The following is a 19,631-nucleotide window of genomic DNA, read 5'->3' on the forward strand; positions in this document are numbered from 1 at the left end:
AAGTTGTGAGTTCTGCGACCACACAGAGATAAGTGGCATTTGAGCTGGTTAACATCTAGAGACTTCGAGTTCACATCCTAATTATGAAAATTTTAGGACAGATTAGAACCAACAGCTGAGGTACAGGTTGGACAGGAAGGTGCTTAACGACCAGATGGAGCTGAAATAAACTGTATTCAGTCTGTCGAATGAAATCCCCACAGAAAAACACATTTAATCTCTAAATTTAAAATTCCAAAGGTGTGGTAGTGAATGAGTTCAGACTGAGGGAGGCAGCAGCACACCACTCGTATCTTATCTGAGGCAGAAAGCGCTAAGAAAGAACAGATTTTGGAACCCTAGAAAGGTTTCACACTACAGTATTTTCTCATGATGAAATGCTCACTAGCCCATTTAACTTATATCAGAAACCACCACCGTTCACTGCTAATTACTCAGTAGACAGTTAACAGTGGAAAGACCTGGGAAATTCATAACTTAAGAGTCACGAGAATCAACATCTAGTTTATTTTTCATGAATGCGTCTGTGCATAACTCTTTAGTAACTCCATTTGGAAGAGTGTGTTTATTAGAGAACATCACAGGGAGGAGTCATCTGGCCTTAAGTTCTACAAAGCAGAAAACGTGGCCTCACTCTTGTTTAAAGATATATATATATAAAATATATATTTATTAAATAATCAGCCAGGGTTTACATTTGATTACAAAGAAAATTAGCCAATAATGCTTTTAAAGCCATTAAAAACACAGAAAAACACACAGAATTCTAAAAACACAAAATTATTATTTAAATAATCCAAATTGGTAATTAGTGGTGTAGTGTGAAGTAAAATAAATTTTTAATTATTTGTGAAAATTTAATTCCTTTAATAAGACCTAGGGTCGAATAGGTACATTTATGCCCACTAACGTCACCAAAACACTTGTTTGCGTTAGCATCATGCAAATTTTACCAGTGGGTGTAGCAAATAAGGCTTAAATGTCAACCAAAATGCAAAACCAGACACACCTGCAGAAGTTTTCATTTTTCATAATAAAGACCATGATCCAAAAGCAAAAATATAGTTCTAAATATTGTATCAACATGAAATAATAATAGTCATTCATAGTTATTCAGACATTACTAAACTGGGCTTAATCCGCACGAGAGCACATTAAATACCATTATGCTCTTATCTGCTTTCCCACAGAGTATTTGTATACACTGTTTGGTTCCAGGTCACTTAAGTTTAAATGAAAACCCCACTTTGGCTTTCACGCTTGCATTAGTTTATCATTTTAATAACAGGCAAATGTGCCAAGCCACAAGCAAATACATTCTCATTGAGCAACACTCCCTGCAAAGATGCTGATTATGTGGTCGGTTCCGGTGAGTCCGCAGGTACAAAAATGGTGCTCTGTGTTCCAGGTGACACAGCTTCCACAGCAGCTGTGCGGGAACTGAAGGTAAGATGCAACTGCAAATGAAAATGCTTGTTGCCGTTCTGTCTGCGACCCCTCTGATGCTGCAGCTTGCTACCGGGGAACTGGATTATTCCACCCACGGACAGGGGATGCAGTTGCATGGCAACTTTTCCATCGCTGGCTTCTTTCCTCTCCACTATGGGGAGAAACTTGATGGCAGTTTGCCTGCGCTGGAACTCTGCAAAGAGTGAGTTTTACTGCATGATGAGCTCAACATCAGTGTTCAACTTCACTTTCCTTTTAACTGTGTTTTTATTCCAATCGTGCCGGTTCTAGTGGTGAAATCAACAAACATGGATTTCACCTGTTGCAAGCCATGAAACTGGCTGTAGATGAAATCAACAAGGACGCTGGGACCCAGGCTCTTTTACCAGGGGTGGTGTTGGGTTACCAGCTGTATGACACGTGCACAGTGTCAGCTGGTATTCTGGCCTCGCTGGATGTTCTTGAATACTGGAGCCCCTCTGCATCTGGGAAAGTCCCAAACTTCGACATCAGTCAAAGGCCTCTGGCTGTGATTGGTCCAGACAGCAGCAGCAATTCTTTCACGCCTGCTACTCTTCTAGGAGCTCATCTTATACCCCAAGTGAGTAGAACCTCTAATCACATCACTTGACCACTGCACAAAATATGATTCTCTCTTTTCTGCTTCATCTTAGATCTCTTACGAAGCCTCAAACGAAATGTTGAGCAACAAAGTGCTCTATCCCTCCTTTTTCCGCACAATTCCCAGCGACAAGAACCAGGTGGCAGCAATGATCCAGCTGCTGGTTCGTTTCAACTGGACCTGGATCGCTCTCCTCGGCAGTGACAATAGCTATGGCCTGGAGGGAATGCAGAGCCTTTCCCAGCAAGCACCTGAGTTCAACATCTGCATCGCCTACCAGGGAGTCATTCCCGGATACACACAGGACACAGTGCAGGTTATGAGGAACATTGTGGACAGCATCCTGAAGACCAAAGTCACGACCATTGTTGTCTTCTCCAGCAAGTCCAAACTTTCCAAGTTCATGCCTTTTGTAATAGAACAGAAGGTGACAGGAAAGGTGTGGATTGGCACCGAGGACTGGTCGCCATCTTCCCTGATATCAGGGATACCTGGGATTCACACTATTGGTACAGTGATCGGTGTGGCTGTAAAATACACCATCATACCAGGTTTCGAGAAAAGGTTAGTTGAAGCATCGTTGCACCAAAGCAACGATGGGAACGCCTCCAACGTCACCGCGAATCTCAGCAACACTTGTCTGCAGAGCAGAGACCTGTACAGCCTGGCAGAGATGAACTTCCCTCTGGATAATTATGACATCACCTCCGCCATTAACGTGTATAAAGCGGTTTATGCGGTGGCTCATGCTCTGCATCAAGTCCTCGATTGTGATTCTGGAGAGTGCCAAAGGAAGAGGGTCTATCCATGGGAGGTTAGCAGATTTAGCTATCTATCAAGCCCTAAACCTTTTATTCATTGAGTAATTCCTTTACTTTATTTATTACTTTATTCTTTACTTTATAGCTTCTCTCCAGACTGAAACAGGTCCGATTCTTAATGGCCAACTCATCTGTTTACTTTGATTCAAATGGCGACCCGCCGACAGGATATGACATCATTTGCTGGGTTTGGCATGGAACAGAGTGGTCCGTCAGGCGCGTGGGCTCCTTCAGCCCCAATCCCATTTCCCTCACAATTGATGCTGACAAGATTGAATGGCACATCTCTGGAGACTCCGGATCCGTAAGAGCCATTGGTTAAAAATAGAATGTACATACAGGGAAAAGAGTATATACGGCTGTGTTCTCTCTCTGTTTTCTCTGAGTTTTAGCCACTTAGGTAAGTGTTAATATATATTCACATGTTCCATTATCTAATTCAGACTGATTAAGGAAAACTACAATTTTTCCCAGATTGTATATGCATTTTTGATTTGTGTGTGTGTGTGTGTGTGTGTGTGTGTGTGTGTGTGTGTGTGTGTGTAGGTGCCACAGTCCATCTGCTCTCCACCATGTGAGCCTGGCCACAGGAGGCTGTTGACAGGGCAACACTCCTGTTGCTTTGACTGCCAGGCCTGTTCGGAAGCAACGTTCCTAAACACAAGCGGTAACTTTAAATTAGATTGTGTATTGTGACAATGTATTTGGAGATGATGTATTTGCGTAAATTTTGACGTATTTTCAAAAATGAATTTATTTGAAGTAAATATTACCAAACTTTAGCAGCACTGTAGAAGGTCTGAGTTGTTGTGCGTACGATTGACCAGAAGGAGGCGCTAATCGCTCAGATTATGTCTTGATTTAGTCATCAGGAGCAGGTGAAATCCTCCGTTGAAAAGGTCCAATGTGTTAACAAGAAACAACTGCAGCCAACAGCACAATTCACACACATCAGAGGGTTTTTTTTTTCAGTGAAACTGGACAAAAACACATTTCTTCTACTTTTTGTTGTGTCCTCAGATCCAACTAGTTGCCAGGACTGTCTGCCAGAGGAGTGGGCGCCCAAGAGCAGCGAGCGTTGTCTGAAGAGGACTCCCCTGCTTCTGGAATGGGACCATCCTCTGTCAATTGCCCTGCTTTTCTTCCTGGCCTGCTGTCTTCTCATGACCTCCAGCTCTGCAGTGATCCTCCTGCTCAACATAAACACGCCTGTGGCCAAGTCTGCTGGAGGCCGCACCTGCCTCCTGATGCTGGCAGCTCTGACCGCTGCGGCCATGAGCTCTTTGTGCCACTTTGGCCAGCCGTCTCCCCTGGCTTGCATTCTCAAGCAGCCTCTATTCACGTTCAGCTTCACTGTGTGTCTGGCCTGCATCACTGTGCGCTCGCTACAGGTCGTCTGCATTTTTAAATTTGCCTCGCGGCTGCCGCCAGCCTACGACAAGTGGTCCAAAAAGCAAGGGCCAGAGGTGACCATTTTCATCGTGTCTGTCACCATCCTGTGCATCTCCGTGCTCCGTGTGGCTGTGGGTCCCCCCGAGCCATCCCAGGACCTCGATTTCTATATGGACAGCATTGTGCTGGAGTGCAGCAACACCCTCTCACCTGGTTCCTTCATTGAGCTTTGTTATGTGTGTGTGCTGAGCGTCCTCTGCTTCTTTTTCAGCTACATGGGCAAAGACCTGCCGGCCAACTACAATGAGGCCAAGTGTGTCACCTTCAGCCTCATGGTGTACATGATCTCCTGGATTAGTTTTTTCACGGTCTACCTCATCAGCAGGGGCCCCTTCACCGTGGCTGCTTATGTTTGCGCCACACTGGTCAGTGTCCTGGCCTTCTTTGGGGGCTACTTCCTGCCCAAAATTTACATTATTGTGCTGAAGCCCCAAATGAACACCACAGCCCATTTCCAGAATTGTATTCAAATGTATACCATGAGCAAACAATAAAGCTTTTTGAAAAACAAAAGTAATGGGACCAACAAAAGCGTTTCACTTAACAAACAACAGTCGAAAATACCCAAATGTGCAGAGAAATAAAGTCAACGAGCACTTAAATTTCTCTCATTTCTAATTGGTGCAATGTGAAAATGTCATAGATATGACAGATTTTTGTTGAAAATAATACATTTTAAATTGTTATCAATCATTCTTTATATCAGCATTTGCATCTTCAAAGATCTTTCTCCACGTTTCCTTATATATATCATAGATGTGAACGATTACATGGCAGATATTGTATACATATGTCGTATATATGCTTACTTACTTTCAAGTTTATTATTGTCTTAACAGCATATCAGGTCAAGGTGATGATTTTCCTAAAAACATCCCCTCTTGAACAACTAATATAATAATCCAACCAGCAGATGCTTAAATGATTAAAAAAAGCAGTATTGCAGCTTTACTTCTCATTGCAAATCAAACAAAGGCTGAATCGGCCTGTCTTGTGCCTCGCACGCGCGCACACGCGCACGCACACACACTGCTGCTGGCTATTGTCTGGGAATAGAGATGAAAAGGCTCCTCGTGGCCCGGGGGTCAGAGCTATTGACCAGTTGATGTGTGAGTAGAGTCCGAGCTTGGTTTTCCCACAGTCCCTGCGTCCACTCAGGGCTTAATACCCTCAGTCAACAATAGAAGTGTGCCATGGATGAACAAGCAGGAGCTTTCTTGTCCAGGCACTGAGGACATGTGCAAAGAGCTGCGAGGGGAAAATCTTGGGGTTTTTTGATGAGGTTTTTTTTTTTTGGCATCATGGAAATAACAGGACACACAATTAATGACTGGTGACCATCAGACAGACCTGTTGTTCTGGTGTGTTTTCAGCTCTTTGGTCAAGGTGATGCAACACCAGGACGACTCTCGTTACAGGTCATAAGTCCAAATCGAATGTAGTTGTGTAATTCTGTAAAGCATCATATGGCGCCCTTGACCCAGGCCCATATGGGTGCGGATGGGATTCCAGGGTGCTGCACAGGGGCGTCCAGCTGTTGCAGGAAGATGGCTTCATTACAGAGGTCAGATATCACAGTACAGGCTCTAGCTCTCAGGACAGGTCCAGCAACACATACTGCCAGTCTCTGGAAGACCATCATCACATTAGATTTGGGTGTGTGTGTGTGTGTGTGTGTGTGTGTGTGGGGGGGGGGGGGGGGGTGAAGGGGTGGGGTCATCTTCCTTGCGTTGATATCCCCGAGGACGTCCTAATGAAGTCTGCGGAGCCCTTTTTAAATTCAATGCTTGAAATTACCTCCAGACTTTTTTAATCCTCACGTGTCCCAAAATAACGAGACAAGGGACCAAAGCTGACGGGACATCTGAATGGCATCATGGACTCCCCTATGGTTTGTGGATGATACGCGTGCAATAAAGTGTGTGTAATTGTCCTCCAGAAACCCATCAGAAGCTTCCGCCAGCGCTGCCTTGTCACTGGAGCGTGAGATAAGCAACAGATCCTGATAAGTGCCTGACAGAATGTCATTATCCACTTGATGTATATCTCGGGAAAGGTTTTATCTGTCCTGGTCAGCCTGGGACTGCGTCATCTCTGGGTTATTGATGCATGTCCTATTGTTAGAGCCCCCACAACTGCCCGAGTCACGTGGCTTTGTTATGCTAATCAATACTATTGCTAACTGCACAGACATGGCTCTGTTTATACCAACTACTCCACCATTCAGCCAGCCAGGTTGGTGAGAATGACAGTATTAGATGACAGAGAGAGACCTTTTGTAATAAACTTCTACAACAATCTGAGTACTTGTGGAATTTGTGTTAAACTCCCTGTGTCCTCTTTCTCCAGTCTGAGGAAACTCAAAGTCATTCTGGAAAAAAGCACCACAAGCAGGAACCAAACTCCAAACTGGAGAAGATCCTGGAGATGACCATGAGCTTCCTGAGGCAGCAGCTGCAGCCAAGGCCACGCTCACTGTTGGAAGGACTCGCCACACTTCCTCCTTGCACGGGCCAACACGGTGGTCTCGGCCCCCTCGCTGCAGGGCCCCTCGCTGCAGGGCCCCTCGCTGCAGGCCCCTCGCTGCAGGCCCCTCGCTGCAGGGCCCCTCGCTGCAGGCCCCTCGCTGCAGGGCCCCCAGCAGCAGCAGCAGCAGCAGCAGCTCGTCCCGGGTGTGCTCCAGTCCCAGGCCCACCACAGGAGCAGCAGGACCCGTGTGGAGGCCCTGGTAGAACCCGTGACCCACAGACACTGTTAGACCTGAGGGGAGCGGCACCCTCCCTCATTATGTGGGAAATATGTTTCCAGCCTGCTCACACCGAGTGTGTTTGGTGCTTCATCACAGTGATGACAATAAGTGGGGAACTTTTCTCATAGTTAGATAACTGTCAGTGATTTATTTTCTGTAGTTTTCACAGGGTCCTTCTCTTTATCAATTAATATTGTTTTGTCTCAAAATAAACATGTATTTTCTTATCTCATTTGACTTTTAGAAGTCAGTTTATATATTTGACTTAGCTTATTTATTTTTGTGAAAAGCACTTTTTATGGCTTCATGTCCTAAATTTTACCGTGCATGTTGCATTGGTATATTACAAGGTTCAATATAAAATATATTTTTGGAAAACTTTGATGAATCAGGACTAATAAATCAACACCCGCAATTGTTTAAACCAAATGTACAACTCTCTGAATTATCATGGAGATAATGTGATGTATTCCTTCCTATAGGTTCCAACTGTTCACATCAGGAAACAATTCCAAAGAGATCACTCTCTTTAATCATTTTAACCTTCTGAGACCTGAACTTTATCTTTATATGCTGTAAGTCCTAATATGAGGACTGTATGGTGAACCTATATAATACCTAATTAAAGCTAGTAATTACAGTATCATGTCTATAAGCAATATGTATTTGTTTATTGATCTTAAACTTGAATCTAAAAGCTGAAACCACTCGTTAAACATTATCAATTGTTTCATGGTAAATAAACAGCATCAAAAGATTTTTTATGATTGTTTCTTTTATTGTTAATTGTCAAACAAATAAAAAAAATATTAAGAGCATAAAGGTGATAGCAAAAGAGCAATTTCACACACACATGCACAAACAAACAAACACGTACAAAGCAGAATTTTGGCATAGATCACTGAAAAGAAAAGGAGAGAAATATTCTCAACAGAACTGTCAGTGTAAGGCAGTATTGCAGATACTGTTACAAGCAGTCTCAGATAAACTCCACTGGAGTAAACAGACACCTCACAGAATATGACAGTAATATCAGCACAGCATCAAACATCTTTAAACACAAAGGAAAAACACACGTGAGTTCCAGTCAGAGCAGAACAGTCTTTCAGTAAGTCAGGGACGTCCCTTTTACTTGTCCATCAATGTGATGAGACAATAAGAAAGCCCACCTTGAGCAGGCAGGCTGGAAACATATTTCCTACATAATGAGGGAGGGTGCAGCTCCCCTCAGGTCTAACAGTGTCTGTGGGTCACGGGTTCTACCAGGGCCTCCACACAGGGCCCCTGCTGCTCTTGTTGTCCTCCAGGGTGGTGGGCCTGGGACTGGAGGACACTGGGGATGAGCTGCCGCCTCTCTGAGCCTGAGGGAGCTGCTGCTGCTTCTGCTGCTGGGGGCCCTGCAGCGAGGGGGCCGAGACCTCCGGGTTGGACCCTGCAGAGAGGAAGTGTGGCGAGTCCCTCCAGCAGTGGGTGTAGCCTGGGCTGTAGCTGCTGCCACACAGGCTGGGCTGCAGCTGCTGCCTCAGGAAGCTCACGGTCATCTCCAGGATGTCGGCCTTCTCCAGCTTGGAGTTTGGTTCCTGCTTGTGGAACTCTTTTTCCAGGATGACTTTGAGTTGATCGATGCAGCTGTTGATTCGATCTCTGCGCATTTTCTCTACAACTGGTTTTCTCAGCTGGAGAAAGAGGACACAGGCAGGTTAGCACCAATTCAACAAGTAATCAGAGTTGTTTTTTTGGTTGTTTTTTTTTGTTTTTTTAAAGTTGAATAACATTTGCTTATGTACTTACTCTGATGTTGTCTTTCTCTGAGATATGGATTTGATGAGTGGAGTAGTTGGTGGAGCAGGGAGCCATGTCGGTGCAGGTGGAGTAAGATGCTTCTCCTGGGCTGCAGCGTGAGCTCTGATGCCTCTGGGGAAGCTGCTTCTCATTTTATACCGAGGCATTAGCATAACAAAGCCATGTGGATGAGGCAGGGCAGTGGTTCCCACACTCTGACCAGTGGGACTCCTGGGACAACAATGGGAGACGTCTATAATTCACAGAGCATTTATCTGTGTGAGGCGGTTTTCCCAAGATAAGCAACAGGTAATTAACAATTTATCAAGTGTCATCTGAGAATTTATCTCAGGCTGCAGGTTAGAATTTAATTCTTAGACACGCAAAACGTCCCGGGTAGTCTAATAAAGAAAGGGGTGTGCATTTTGAGACGTGGGGGCCAAACACATTGCTGCAATAAACCAAGCTGAAGGTTTCTCTTCAAAGGAGGTTTTCCTTCCTGTAGGGAAAAAACAACATTGGGGCGTGCAGAGGGGAGATTTCTGACACATGAAATGGTCCTTTTAATGTCAACTTTGTATGTTAAGCGTTCCAAAGTGCGCGCAAGATGCGTTAATTCACGCAAAATGTGACGAGACAAGATGGGATTTTGTTCCCTCCGAGCTGATTATTTTTCCCGTCTTGTTAGGAATCACAAACATCGCGCAAAATTGCGGTTTTGAGCGCTCCCAGGTGTGAAAGCGGGCGAGTGGCGCACGCTCCGGGCCGCGTGCTGTGCGGGAGGCGCGGTAAATCGCCTCGTGCTCACCTAATGACGCACAGCAGGACTGTTTTGAGTCGGGTTTTTTTTTAGCATCATTAAATTCGCTTTTAAAGCCTCTGGCACAAAGGGTTTAGTGACTAAAAAATATCGTTTATTTATTTTTAACAAAAAAAACCCTCATCTTTTTACACCAGTACATCTCGTTTTCGACCTAGCGACACAACACAATCCGAACCATGACCCATCTATCAAATAGCACCTATTTCATTCTGCGCATTGAGACTCAGGTTGGGTCTGATAGCTAGTTTGTAGTTACATATTTGTCAGTAAATTCCTGCCATCCCTCCACTGAGCAGCTCCTGCTCTAAGATGAAAGTTTTGTGTCAAATTAGTGTCAACCTAATGGCATTATGGGAAGGTTGGCAGGGTGCCTACAAGGGCCCCCATCGTCGGCTGTCCCCAGATGTGAAGCCGTCCTTGTGGGCGCTGTGTGAGTAGTCCCGGCTCCCCCGTTTCCCACCACTCTCCCAACATCGGGGTAAATGAGCTACAGAAGCTTTGCCACTCCTCAATGCTCCATCGGGAATGTTAATGAATCTTTTGTTGCAGGACAAACACGAAGTCTGTGTCTCGGCCCGTCTGAGAAAAATCAAGTCGACTGTCCTCGCTGGCTGGCACTGAGCAGTCCATCTGCCTCCAGGGTGTGTGGATCCTTCAGGCACACACACATCCTCTACCCAAGATGTGCTCAAAGGTTTATTTAATCCAAAGTAAAGAAGTGTCCCAAATGAAATGGCTCTTTATCAGGCGAACGCTCCCACCCTCAGCCTAAAGACACTTTTGTATCCTGCATGCGTCTTTTATTAATTTATCTAAAGGAAGATGAGAACTGAGGTTCAGAATATTTTGTGTTAAACTCCTGATGGCACATGGACAAATCTTAATCTGTATTAATCAGATTATTTTCATCGGAGTGGCATTTAATCAGGCCTGTTTTTTTAAATCTAATTCCCAGGCCTTTCTGTTGACTTAAACACCGAGGCGTCTGTGCGAGGCTGTGCATCCTCACAGGAGCTACTGTGCACAACGTGGCTACCGGCACTCTTTGTCAACAAGTGTGTGTGAAGACGAGTTCCCCTCCCACCAGCAGTTTAAGGGCTCAGAATTCCTGCCATAAACCCCCGGCCATCGTTCAGACCTGTGGCGGCACAGAACGGCTTCCCATCAGCCATCTCTCTGTGAGTGTGGTATCTCCCGTTTCCCACACTCTGCGCCTATTCACTGGCCCCCGGGAGGGGAACAATAGAAGTGTGTCTTGTTACACATCACATTAGCCACGGTGTTTGATCTCCTGTTGAAGGGGGAGGGGAGCCAGCTTCAGCCGGACCATCTGGCCTGGCCAACGAGACCCTGAGAAAGTCCAAGCAGACCCTGAGAAAGGCACGCCGCATTCTCCACAACTTCTGCACACACAAATAGTTGTGAAAGACTTTTGTGGTACTTGAGACATAATTCATGCACTACAGACAGCAGGCCGTGACCACCACCGAGGCAGAGCGGGAGGGTCCTGCACACCCCTTTTTTTTATTTTATCTCCTTTTTTCTGGACGTCCAGGCACCAGCGAGGCATGAAGATGAATCACATCCGGCAAACTTCTTCTCTACTGTCACAAATTACATGAGGTCAACTGGAAAGGAGCAAACCTCAAACAACATTAAAAGTAAAAATCATTCATTCAATCGTTCAGATAAAGTGGTGGAGACTTTGATCCAGGTGCCCTCCAGAAACACACGTTTTAGGCATATTTGTGTGATATCAAGAACCATTTTTTTTGTTTTCCTCTGATGTTTCCTCTCCTCTCTCCTCTGTCCTTCTCTCTTTTAGTTCTGATGCCAATGACTAGTTAAAAGGTTAAAAAAAACCATATATTATTCACCATCCTTTAGATTCAATGAAGAAAAAAGTCAAAATGTTGTGAATCATTAAAACATTTTTGGTGTGAGAAACAATTTTGGCCGACTCACATTTCAAATTTTTACTGAATGGAAAATAAGAATATAACAGGCCAAAGTAGTTCAATCCACTCTAATAAATCTGTTGATCGGGCAGCAGCTCTGTCAACTCAGTTTAGTCCTAAGTTTAGTCCTAAGTCCTGTCAACTCTAGTTCTTAGTTTTAAAGACCACTACCAGTGGTCTGTGTTCACCATGTGAGCAAATGGGACTCTTTAAAAAACTAGACTAGTGTAAATCAGTATTATTCTGTCATTCTTCATCAAAATAATGATGATGATGATGATGATGCAACATGCATGTTTAGAGGAATCTCTCATTTTCTATGCTGAGATTTAAATACTAATTATGTTAAAGGTTGTGCTAAACAAGATCAGTACCTGCAGCATTACAGGAACCTTTTCTAATTTTTGTCCTCTTGCTCTTGTGACTCTTTCCATTTTCCTCGGGTGAAGAAACGTTGAAAACACAGTTGTTTGTCATTTTAAAACTTCATGTGAAGTTTTCATTTATTTTTCCAACAGCAAAACTTCTCAAGGAAGCAATTCAACAAAACTGTTGCAGTGACAGAGTAACTTTCCCTTTATAAAAGGTAATAAAGGAGGATGACAACCATCCAATGACATCATCACTCAACAGTTATCAATAACAACTGATCACACATGGCCCCAATATGGGTCACATATTGTCAAAATAACGAATAATCAAAACATGATTTACAGGAAACGTGGATCCACAGGATCCGTTGATGGTTTGGAGGTGATTCAACAACATCAAGCTGATGAAATCTATCAAGAAACAATACATAGTATAAAAGATCAATAAGTGATACACAGTATCAAAGAACAATAAGAAATACTCGGGATCAAAGATCGATAAGTGATCCTCAGTATTGAGGATCAACAAGTAACACACAGTATCGAAGATCAATTGGAAACATTCAGTATGAAAGAGCAATAAGTGATCCTCAGTATTGAGGATCCATTAGTAATACTCAGTATCAGGAATCAATAAGTGATCCTCATCATTGAGGATCCATTAGTAATACTCAGTATCAGGAATCAATAATTAATCCTCATAATTGAGGATCCATTAGTAATACTCATTATCAGGAATCAATAAGTAATCCTCATAATTGAGGATCCATTAGTAATACTCAGTATCAGGAATCAATAATTAATCCTCATCATTGAGGATCCAGTAGTAATACTCAGTATCAGGAATCAATAAGTGATCCTCATCATTGAGGATCCATTAGTAATACTCAGTATCAGGAATCAATAAGTGATCCTCAGTATTGAGGATCAATAACACAAATACTCAGTATCAAAGACACGGATCAGCTCCACCCAACGTGGGTGTTACACAAATAAAAAGTGATATTTGCAAAGTCAAATCAAACACCAGTTCTTCCTCACAGGAATAGTGAACACTGTGTGTAATCCACACACACACATGCGCGCACACACGTGCACACGTGCGCACACATTCAGTAAAACCCGAATCGTCCGTCCTTCCAAAGGAATACCGGCACAGGATCGCCTCGGATACAAGGCTGAACCGTCCTCCTGCCGAACCAGAAGAACCGGGTCAGCCGGTAACTGTCTGTCCAGGACCTTCACGGACACAGGTGTCCCCCCACAGGTGTCCCCTCACAGGTGTCCCCCCACAGGTGTCCCCCCACAGGTGTCCCCTCACAGGTGTCCCCTCACAGGTGTCCCCCCACAGGTGTCCCCTCACAGGTGTCCCCCCACAGGTGTCCCCCCACAGGTGTCCCCTCACAGGTGTCCCCCCCTACCAAGGTCTCCACAGGGCGCTGCCGGCCTGGTGGGCTTCCTTACTGGAGCTTATCTGGTGGAGCGGAGAGCCAGGGGGAGAGAGTGTGGAGGGAGCGTGGCCGGTCCCGCTGGACGCCTGCAGGCCGTGGAAGTGGCCCAGGAGCCGCCTGTGCGCCTGCGTCTGGAGCTCGCAGCGGGACAGGAAGCTGACGGCCTCCTGGAGGCAGCGGGAATAACCGTCCCTGGCGGCCACGGGGCCCGGGAGCACGCTGGCCTTCTGCAGCTGCTGCTGCTGCTGCCAGCCCCTCAGGTAGGACACGGCCATCTCCAGGATGTCGGCCTTCTCCTGCTTGGAGTCGGGCTGCTGCCGGAGGAACTCTGGTCCCAGCAGAGCCTTCAGCTGCTCGATGCTGGTGTTGATGCGGTCGCGGCGCAGCTTCTCCACCATCGGCTTTCTCAGCTAAAGAGAGCAGGAGAAAAAGGGGGGGATTAATTCAGGTGTTTTTTTCTCTCTCTCTCCCTCTTAAAATCAAAGTTTTCTTTTAAATCAGATGAACAAATCTCAGTACGGAAATTCGGCTCACCTTATGAGCAGGAGCGAGATGTTCCTTAGGAAAAGTTGCTTGTCCAAAAACAGTGGGTGCCATGGCTGTCGAGTCAGAGCGGTCCTGCTCGGTCCAAGAGCCTCTCAGATCTGAGCTGCCTTCTCCTCTTCTCCCGCCTGTATTTATACACCCAAATCTCCATATGAATGTGTGGGTCTTGGGCTTGTTGGACTTTCTCACAGTCCCCAGGCCAATGGGAACGCTGGGAAGGGCTTTGAGGAACGCAGGGCTGCCACATGCTCAATGAAGTGTTTATAGCCGTGGGGACAATGAGTGTGTCTCCGGGGAGCAGGTGGAGGAATAGACCGCAAGAGAAAGAGCCCGGGGTGGGGGGGTGGGGAGGGAGGAGGCGGAGGGGAAGGCTTTAGCTGGGAGGCTGACCCCGTGCTTGTGTTGATATGGGAAAGTGGTGACCCCACGGGGAAGCACGCCGCTGCCTCTTGTCATCTCTGCCGCCACGTAATTGAGCACAAAGTGCCTGCGCCACCAGGCACACGCGGGCGACGCCGAGGGCCAAATCTCAGGAAGGACCGACGCGGAGCCACGTCGACCACGCTGGCACCAGAGGAGCTTTGCACAGGCGTCGACTCGGAGCTTCCTCACCATTAAAGGTGTTTTGGGGACTCTGCTATTTTGATGGGCCGGTCATCAGATCATCATCTTGTTTCCTTGTCTAAAGAAACACCAGAATCAGCTTTAAGGACCACACGATCACTCCGACTCCGCTCAAACCTCCGATGATTCCGATGCCAAATAAACAGGAAGTGTCAGATAAGTGTGCTGCCTCCGCTGAGAATATCAACCATAAACGTCTCCACACTTCAGCACATGTTCACACATCAGCCCCCCCCCCCCCCCACCACCATCACCACCACACACGCGCTCAAACATTCTCACACAGGCCGCCACACACATTCACTTCCCCCCTCTCTTCTCTTCCCCTCTCCTCTCTTCTCCTCTCTTCACACACACACACACACACAACACACACACACACACACACACCACACACACACACACACACAGCAAGCTGGCCCACTTGCCGCTGGCCACGTCTCAGTCACACGCTCCGCTCCTGCGTGTGTGGAACGTGGGAGCCGCCGTGGTCCCAGGCTTCCCACACTTCAGTGTTAATGACACTGAGGCCGGCTGCACAAAGGAAGTGTGCCCCATCAGACAAAGATTGAGTGACCAACCCCCCCCTCCCACACACACACCCACCCACACACACACACACCCAGCAGCCCAGGGCTGTCAACAGGGCTTCCAGGCGCACCATCTGGATGGATCATACTCTATTGTCAGCCAGTCAAGCGTGGGAGATGTTCACCGTGAGAATTGGAGTGGCTTAAATAGGTAGAAAGTTAAATAAGTGCTAATGTCTGTGTGAACCTTTAAGGCCGAGTTACTCGGTGGAAACTTTATAGAACAGATTACCTTAAAAAGACTAATCACATTTTACAATCAAAGAAGATTAAAACTAAAAAATGCTGCCGTCTCTGACAAATTAAACTACGCCAAACAATCGTATTGACTGCTGTTATCAATGTGCCTGAGACCTGATTGTGACCCAGAGGTCAAATACGGGAGCTCGGCCGGCGAACGCCCACCTTCCTGTGAAAGTGACATACTTTCCCTCCACGTTCCCACCACATATCACTGCCAGCCCCGGCAACAATCAGCATTGTGGAGCATCCGCAGAGAAGAGGGGCCCCTCCTCCCTGTTTGTTTGGGTTGGGGGGGGGTGGTCGTTGTACCCCATGAATTCTGCTAATTCATCCACATCCTATTGTCATAACACGGCTGTGCGATTGGTCAAACACCCTGAGAACCTGCATCACATTACTGATGTTGGGAAAGTTGACGCGGGTATATAAAGGAGGGACGTCTGGGTAAAATCATAACTCCCCAACACCTCTTAAAGAGATCTGGACACGCCGGGCTTTGGGTCTACGATGAGGGATCAGCAAACAACGTAAGTTTGGACTTGGGCTTTTCCTGGAACCTCTTTGTCATCCTACAACTATCGATGTGTTTAGGTTTCGTGGGATTTTTCAGGCTTACGACTGGTTGACCCTTTGAACCCCTGCTTTAATCTCCTATTTGTGCTTGTTTCTGCTCAGCATGGGCAAGGTGATGGTTCTGGAGAGGAAGTGTGCAGACAGGGCAGTGAAGCTCCGCTCGGCACTGGAGGTGCAGCTCAGCGGCGGCGTTTCCACCTCTGACGTGTGGGACAGGACGGTTTCCTTCTTCGCTGTCAAGAAGGCCCTAATTTTCCACAACGGCTACAGCAAATCCTCCAGAGAGGCCTTGCGGCTGTTCCCTTCGGCTGCCGACGACGTTCTGCCTCTGTGCTGACCCGAGGGGAGACCTGCGAGACTGTTTCAGGAAATTCCTGAACCCGGAAGGGGGAGCCGTCTCCCACTGAATCAGATTTGACTGGTCCGGAAGTGAAGCGGCATCAGTGATCACTGGAGGTGATCGTGTGTGGATAAACGAGTCGAAGCCATATTCCTTTGTTTAAAGGGGAAATATTGTATGCTAATGCATACTGTCTCATGGGATGTTCAACTGACAACATTCTGATGGTTCTGTTGGATTGTGAAAAGCCATATGTGAAATGTGCAATATGTGCAAGCTGGAAATAAAATATGTTTACATATCATTGAGAATCGGAGTGACTTTCTGACAACTCTGCTGGGTTTGTGCAGATGAGACGGGTGAAGGCAGCCATTGCCTTGATCAGTGTCGCCCCCTCGTGGTTTAGAAACGAACTACTGTCCACATTATTTGGAGATATTTTGCTGCTTTTTTCACGCAAATGGATTAAAAAAAAAATATCCGAACAGATTTTTATCCATATTGGTTTCGAAATGTTAAAATTAGGAAACGTTTTATTCAGTAGACAGAGCTGCTACATGTGGAGAGAGATTTTTTGGCTGGACAACACATAAAATAAACCTTTTAAGCCTCCATGGAAATCCTAAACTTCTACCTGAACACACCATCACCTCTGTGAAACGTGGCGGTGGCAAAGTACCGTATGTGGACGTTTCACAACAAACTATAACGAAGCACGAAACATTTAATATTTCTCTTCTATTTAATGTTACGTACACATCCTGCGACATGTTCCCATTAAAGAGTCACTTGTATTGCCCATTATCCTTAATATTGCTACTATTATAATTAAAGTTGCTGTTTTGGCTTAATATGGCTGAAATTGTGGCATCAAGGCGTTTCCTCTTCAGTTTCTCTCAGAAAGGAACGCGTTGCATCTCATGTTGAGCAGCTGGAACAGAAGGTCACCACCGTTTGGAGTAGTTACTGCTTTATTAATCACAGACTCGATTCAGAAAGCAGACATTCAGCAACAGATGAACATTGTAGCAGCAGGAGGCGATAATACAATAGTGGGTGAAATCCAGACCATGCATTCAGCTCCAGTCAGGGGGCGCCGTTTAAACTCGCTGCGGTGGAACAGGATAAAAGTGGCTTTAGGGATTTTCAAAAAGTCACAAGTGTTGCCAGGAATTATGGGAGAAATCTTTGATACCTAGAAATAAAAGAATAAAGAGGCTAAGAAAGAAAAACTATGGTGTAAAAAAGAAAAAGGTGAAGCATATAATGTAGATCTCTTTTATTATTGACTGATGTTTCACTGTCAGATGGACTTCACGAGTCCAAAGGTTCCCTTTGTGACAAAGCCAGACCTTAATAAAAAAAACAAAAAACACTTTTTATTCTTTAACTTTATTTGACCCATTTTTTCTTTGCCGTTGATAAAAGAAACATTACACAAACACACAAACCAAAAAAAACCCCAAACTTATTTTCATGTTCATCACTCAAATTCCAGTTAGAACCTAAGAACCATGGAAACGGGTCAGCATGAATCACAGGAAAAGGACAGCCCAACTCCGACAATCAAATCTCCTGGAATCTTAAAAAGTCCTGAAGCCCAAAACAACTTAAACCAAAAACAAACAAAAACAGGGAAGAAAGATAAAATCAAATGCCACTCGTAACACATGGTGCATCAAATCCAAAAACATTTCACTTACTTTCACATTTGACCCCAGACTAGGAGCCAGATGGGGTCGTTTAAAAAACCCATTTCCACCCTAAAACTGCTTTCATTCTATTCATCCCCTACGCTGGACTCCCTTGAGCTGTCCTCTGGGACAAGAGTGAAGTCTTTAAAGTGGGAAATGTCTCGAAGCAGAAAAACAAAGCTAGACCAAAATAATCTCAAGTCTTGGGCAGGCTGCTGGGAACTGTCCCCCTCACTCTTAAATGCGATTTATTTTTATTTTTTTTGTGTGTTTAAATGTTACAAAGGTGTTGACCAGACGTGGATGTTTTTAAACTACACACCGTTTCTGCTTTTGGTTAAATCTAAGATGACGTATGGGGAAGGGGGGGGTGAGGAAGAGTCATGGTACCGGTATGTTGTGTCTCAGCGTGTTTGCGTGTGTCTCTTTTCTGTTGGTAATTGACTCAGCGTTTTTCTTTTCGCGGGGCGGTTCCCCCTCAGGTGGGGCGTGATTCGAGGGGTTTCCCGTCAGGGCAAAGAGTTCAACAAATCCTGGAGGAAGATGTCTGGGTCTGGGATTTCAGAGAGGAGACCTAGAAAACAATCAAACAACATTATGACCTGGACCGAACGGGCCCCCGTTGCCCTGAGACTCCGCTGACGGGCTGCGTTTGCAGACTGACCTACGACGTCGAAGATCTCCGACAAGGACTCAGCAGGCATGAGTTCGTCCTGGAAGGCCCTGAGAACGCGCTCGGAGGCCTCGTAGATCGGCATGTCGTTGTGACGGATATATTCTGCCAGTGAGAAGGACCAGCCCCCCTCTGTGTTGCTTGTAGGTACTTTCTGTAGGTCACAAAAATGGCAAGAATAGAAGAAAAGAATAAACTTTATCTGTCTTCATACAGGATTCTCCTGTAAAGGCCAGATGGAGGGACGACCTGAATAGCTAGCGGCTGTTAAAACGCATCTTTAAAAATGCTGAAGAGGTAGAGAATCGGCAGGGTAGCAGTGAAACAGACACTCACCCTGAACATGTCATAGACCAGATCCACCAGGCCCCAGAAGAGGAGAGGGGAGCGATAGACCGCGTACTCCTTTGGTGTTTTATCTGTGAGTCTGAGGGGAGGAAGCACAGAGATGGCTGAAATATAATCTCCACTTCCGTTGCATTGAAAATCAGCGGAGCAGCTGACACTTTCCCAACAAGCTAATATAGATCTATTTTGGACAAAGTTTTGTATCTTTAATAAAAAAAAGGAAAGAAGGGTATTTTCTTACTTGTTGGTGGAAACTGCTGAGACCTTGCGGGTGTGTGCGGTGACCAAGAGCCTCCGCAGGAAGTACAAGCGTGAGGTCCTCCAGCGTTCGGGCGGCATGATGTGCATGGCCAGGATGGTAAAATAGTGGGGTCCTTCAACATCATATGAGCTCTCCACCCATTTCTCACATGGCTGCTCCTGGAAACTCTGCAGGTTCTTTTCCTCGCGGGATGTCGCCCTTGTACTGTCAGAGGTGGTGATCAAGCATTAGCCAACTTTAGAAATCTCTGGTTTTCTAGA

The 19,631-nt window shown here is 45.8% G+C and overlaps 4 protein-coding genes across 14 annotated transcripts in view; 1 reads left to right on the forward strand and 3 right to left on the reverse strand.

Annotated features, from left to right (window-relative positions):
• Positions 1 to 36: 36 nt before the first annotated feature.
• On the forward strand, positions 37 to 4,905 carry LOC130530533 (taste receptor type 1 member 1). The gene is made up of 6 exons (XM_057041782.1): positions 37 to 1,651; positions 1,741 to 2,050; positions 2,124 to 2,885; positions 2,978 to 3,196; positions 3,439 to 3,559; positions 3,913 to 4,905. The coding sequence occupies exons 1-6, from the start codon at positions 1,452 to 1,454 to the stop codon at positions 4,836 to 4,838; spliced, it is 2,538 nt and encodes an 845-aa protein (XP_056897762.1). The 5' UTR covers positions 37 to 1,451; the 3' UTR covers positions 4,839 to 4,905.
• A 2,945-nt stretch (positions 4,906 to 7,850) lies between these two features.
• her12 (hairy-related 12) lies at positions 7,851 to 9,005 on the reverse strand. Its single transcript, XM_057041770.1, has 2 exons — positions 8,885 to 9,005; positions 7,851 to 8,769 (listed from the first exon to the last, which is right to left on the reverse strand). The coding sequence occupies exons 1-2, from the start codon at positions 8,948 to 8,950 to the stop codon at positions 8,353 to 8,355; spliced, it is 483 nt and encodes a 160-aa protein (XP_056897750.1). The 5' UTR covers positions 8,951 to 9,005; the 3' UTR covers positions 7,851 to 8,352.
• A 3,117-nt stretch (positions 9,006 to 12,122) lies between these two features.
• Positions 12,123 to 14,172, reverse strand: LOC130530469 (transcription factor HES-5-like). Its single transcript, XM_057041659.1, has 2 exons — positions 14,013 to 14,172; positions 12,123 to 13,888 (listed from the first exon to the last, which is right to left on the reverse strand). Exons 1-2 carry the CDS (start codon positions 14,073 to 14,075, stop codon positions 13,445 to 13,447), a joined length of 507 nt encoding a protein of 168 aa, XP_056897639.1. The 5' UTR covers positions 14,076 to 14,172; the 3' UTR covers positions 12,123 to 13,444.
• Positions 14,173 to 17,347: 3,175 nt separating this feature from the next.
• ubr4 (ubiquitin protein ligase E3 component n-recognin 4) overlaps positions 17,348 to 19,631 on the reverse strand; it is a 40,135-nt gene continuing 37,851 nt past the window's right edge. For all 11 annotated transcript variants that reach the window (XM_057042118.1, XM_057042117.1, XM_057042116.1 and 8 more), the window contains 4 exons: positions 19,351 to 19,575; positions 19,098 to 19,188; positions 18,753 to 18,915; positions 17,348 to 18,662 (listed from right to left, as the gene is read on the reverse strand). In XM_057042118.1, the coding sequence (XP_056898098.1) occupies positions 18,598 to 18,662; positions 18,753 to 18,915; positions 19,098 to 19,188; positions 19,351 to 19,575 (544 nt within the window). In that variant the 3' untranslated portion in view covers positions 17,348 to 18,597. The remainder of the gene's footprint in view (positions 18,663 to 18,752; positions 18,916 to 19,097; positions 19,189 to 19,350; positions 19,576 to 19,631) is intronic.

The sequence above is a fragment of the Takifugu flavidus genome, chromosome 8, assembly GCF_003711565.1.
Source record: "Takifugu flavidus isolate HTHZ2018 chromosome 8, ASM371156v2, whole genome shotgun sequence".
Classification (NCBI taxonomy): Eukaryota; Metazoa; Chordata; class Actinopteri; order Tetraodontiformes; family Tetraodontidae; genus Takifugu; species Takifugu flavidus.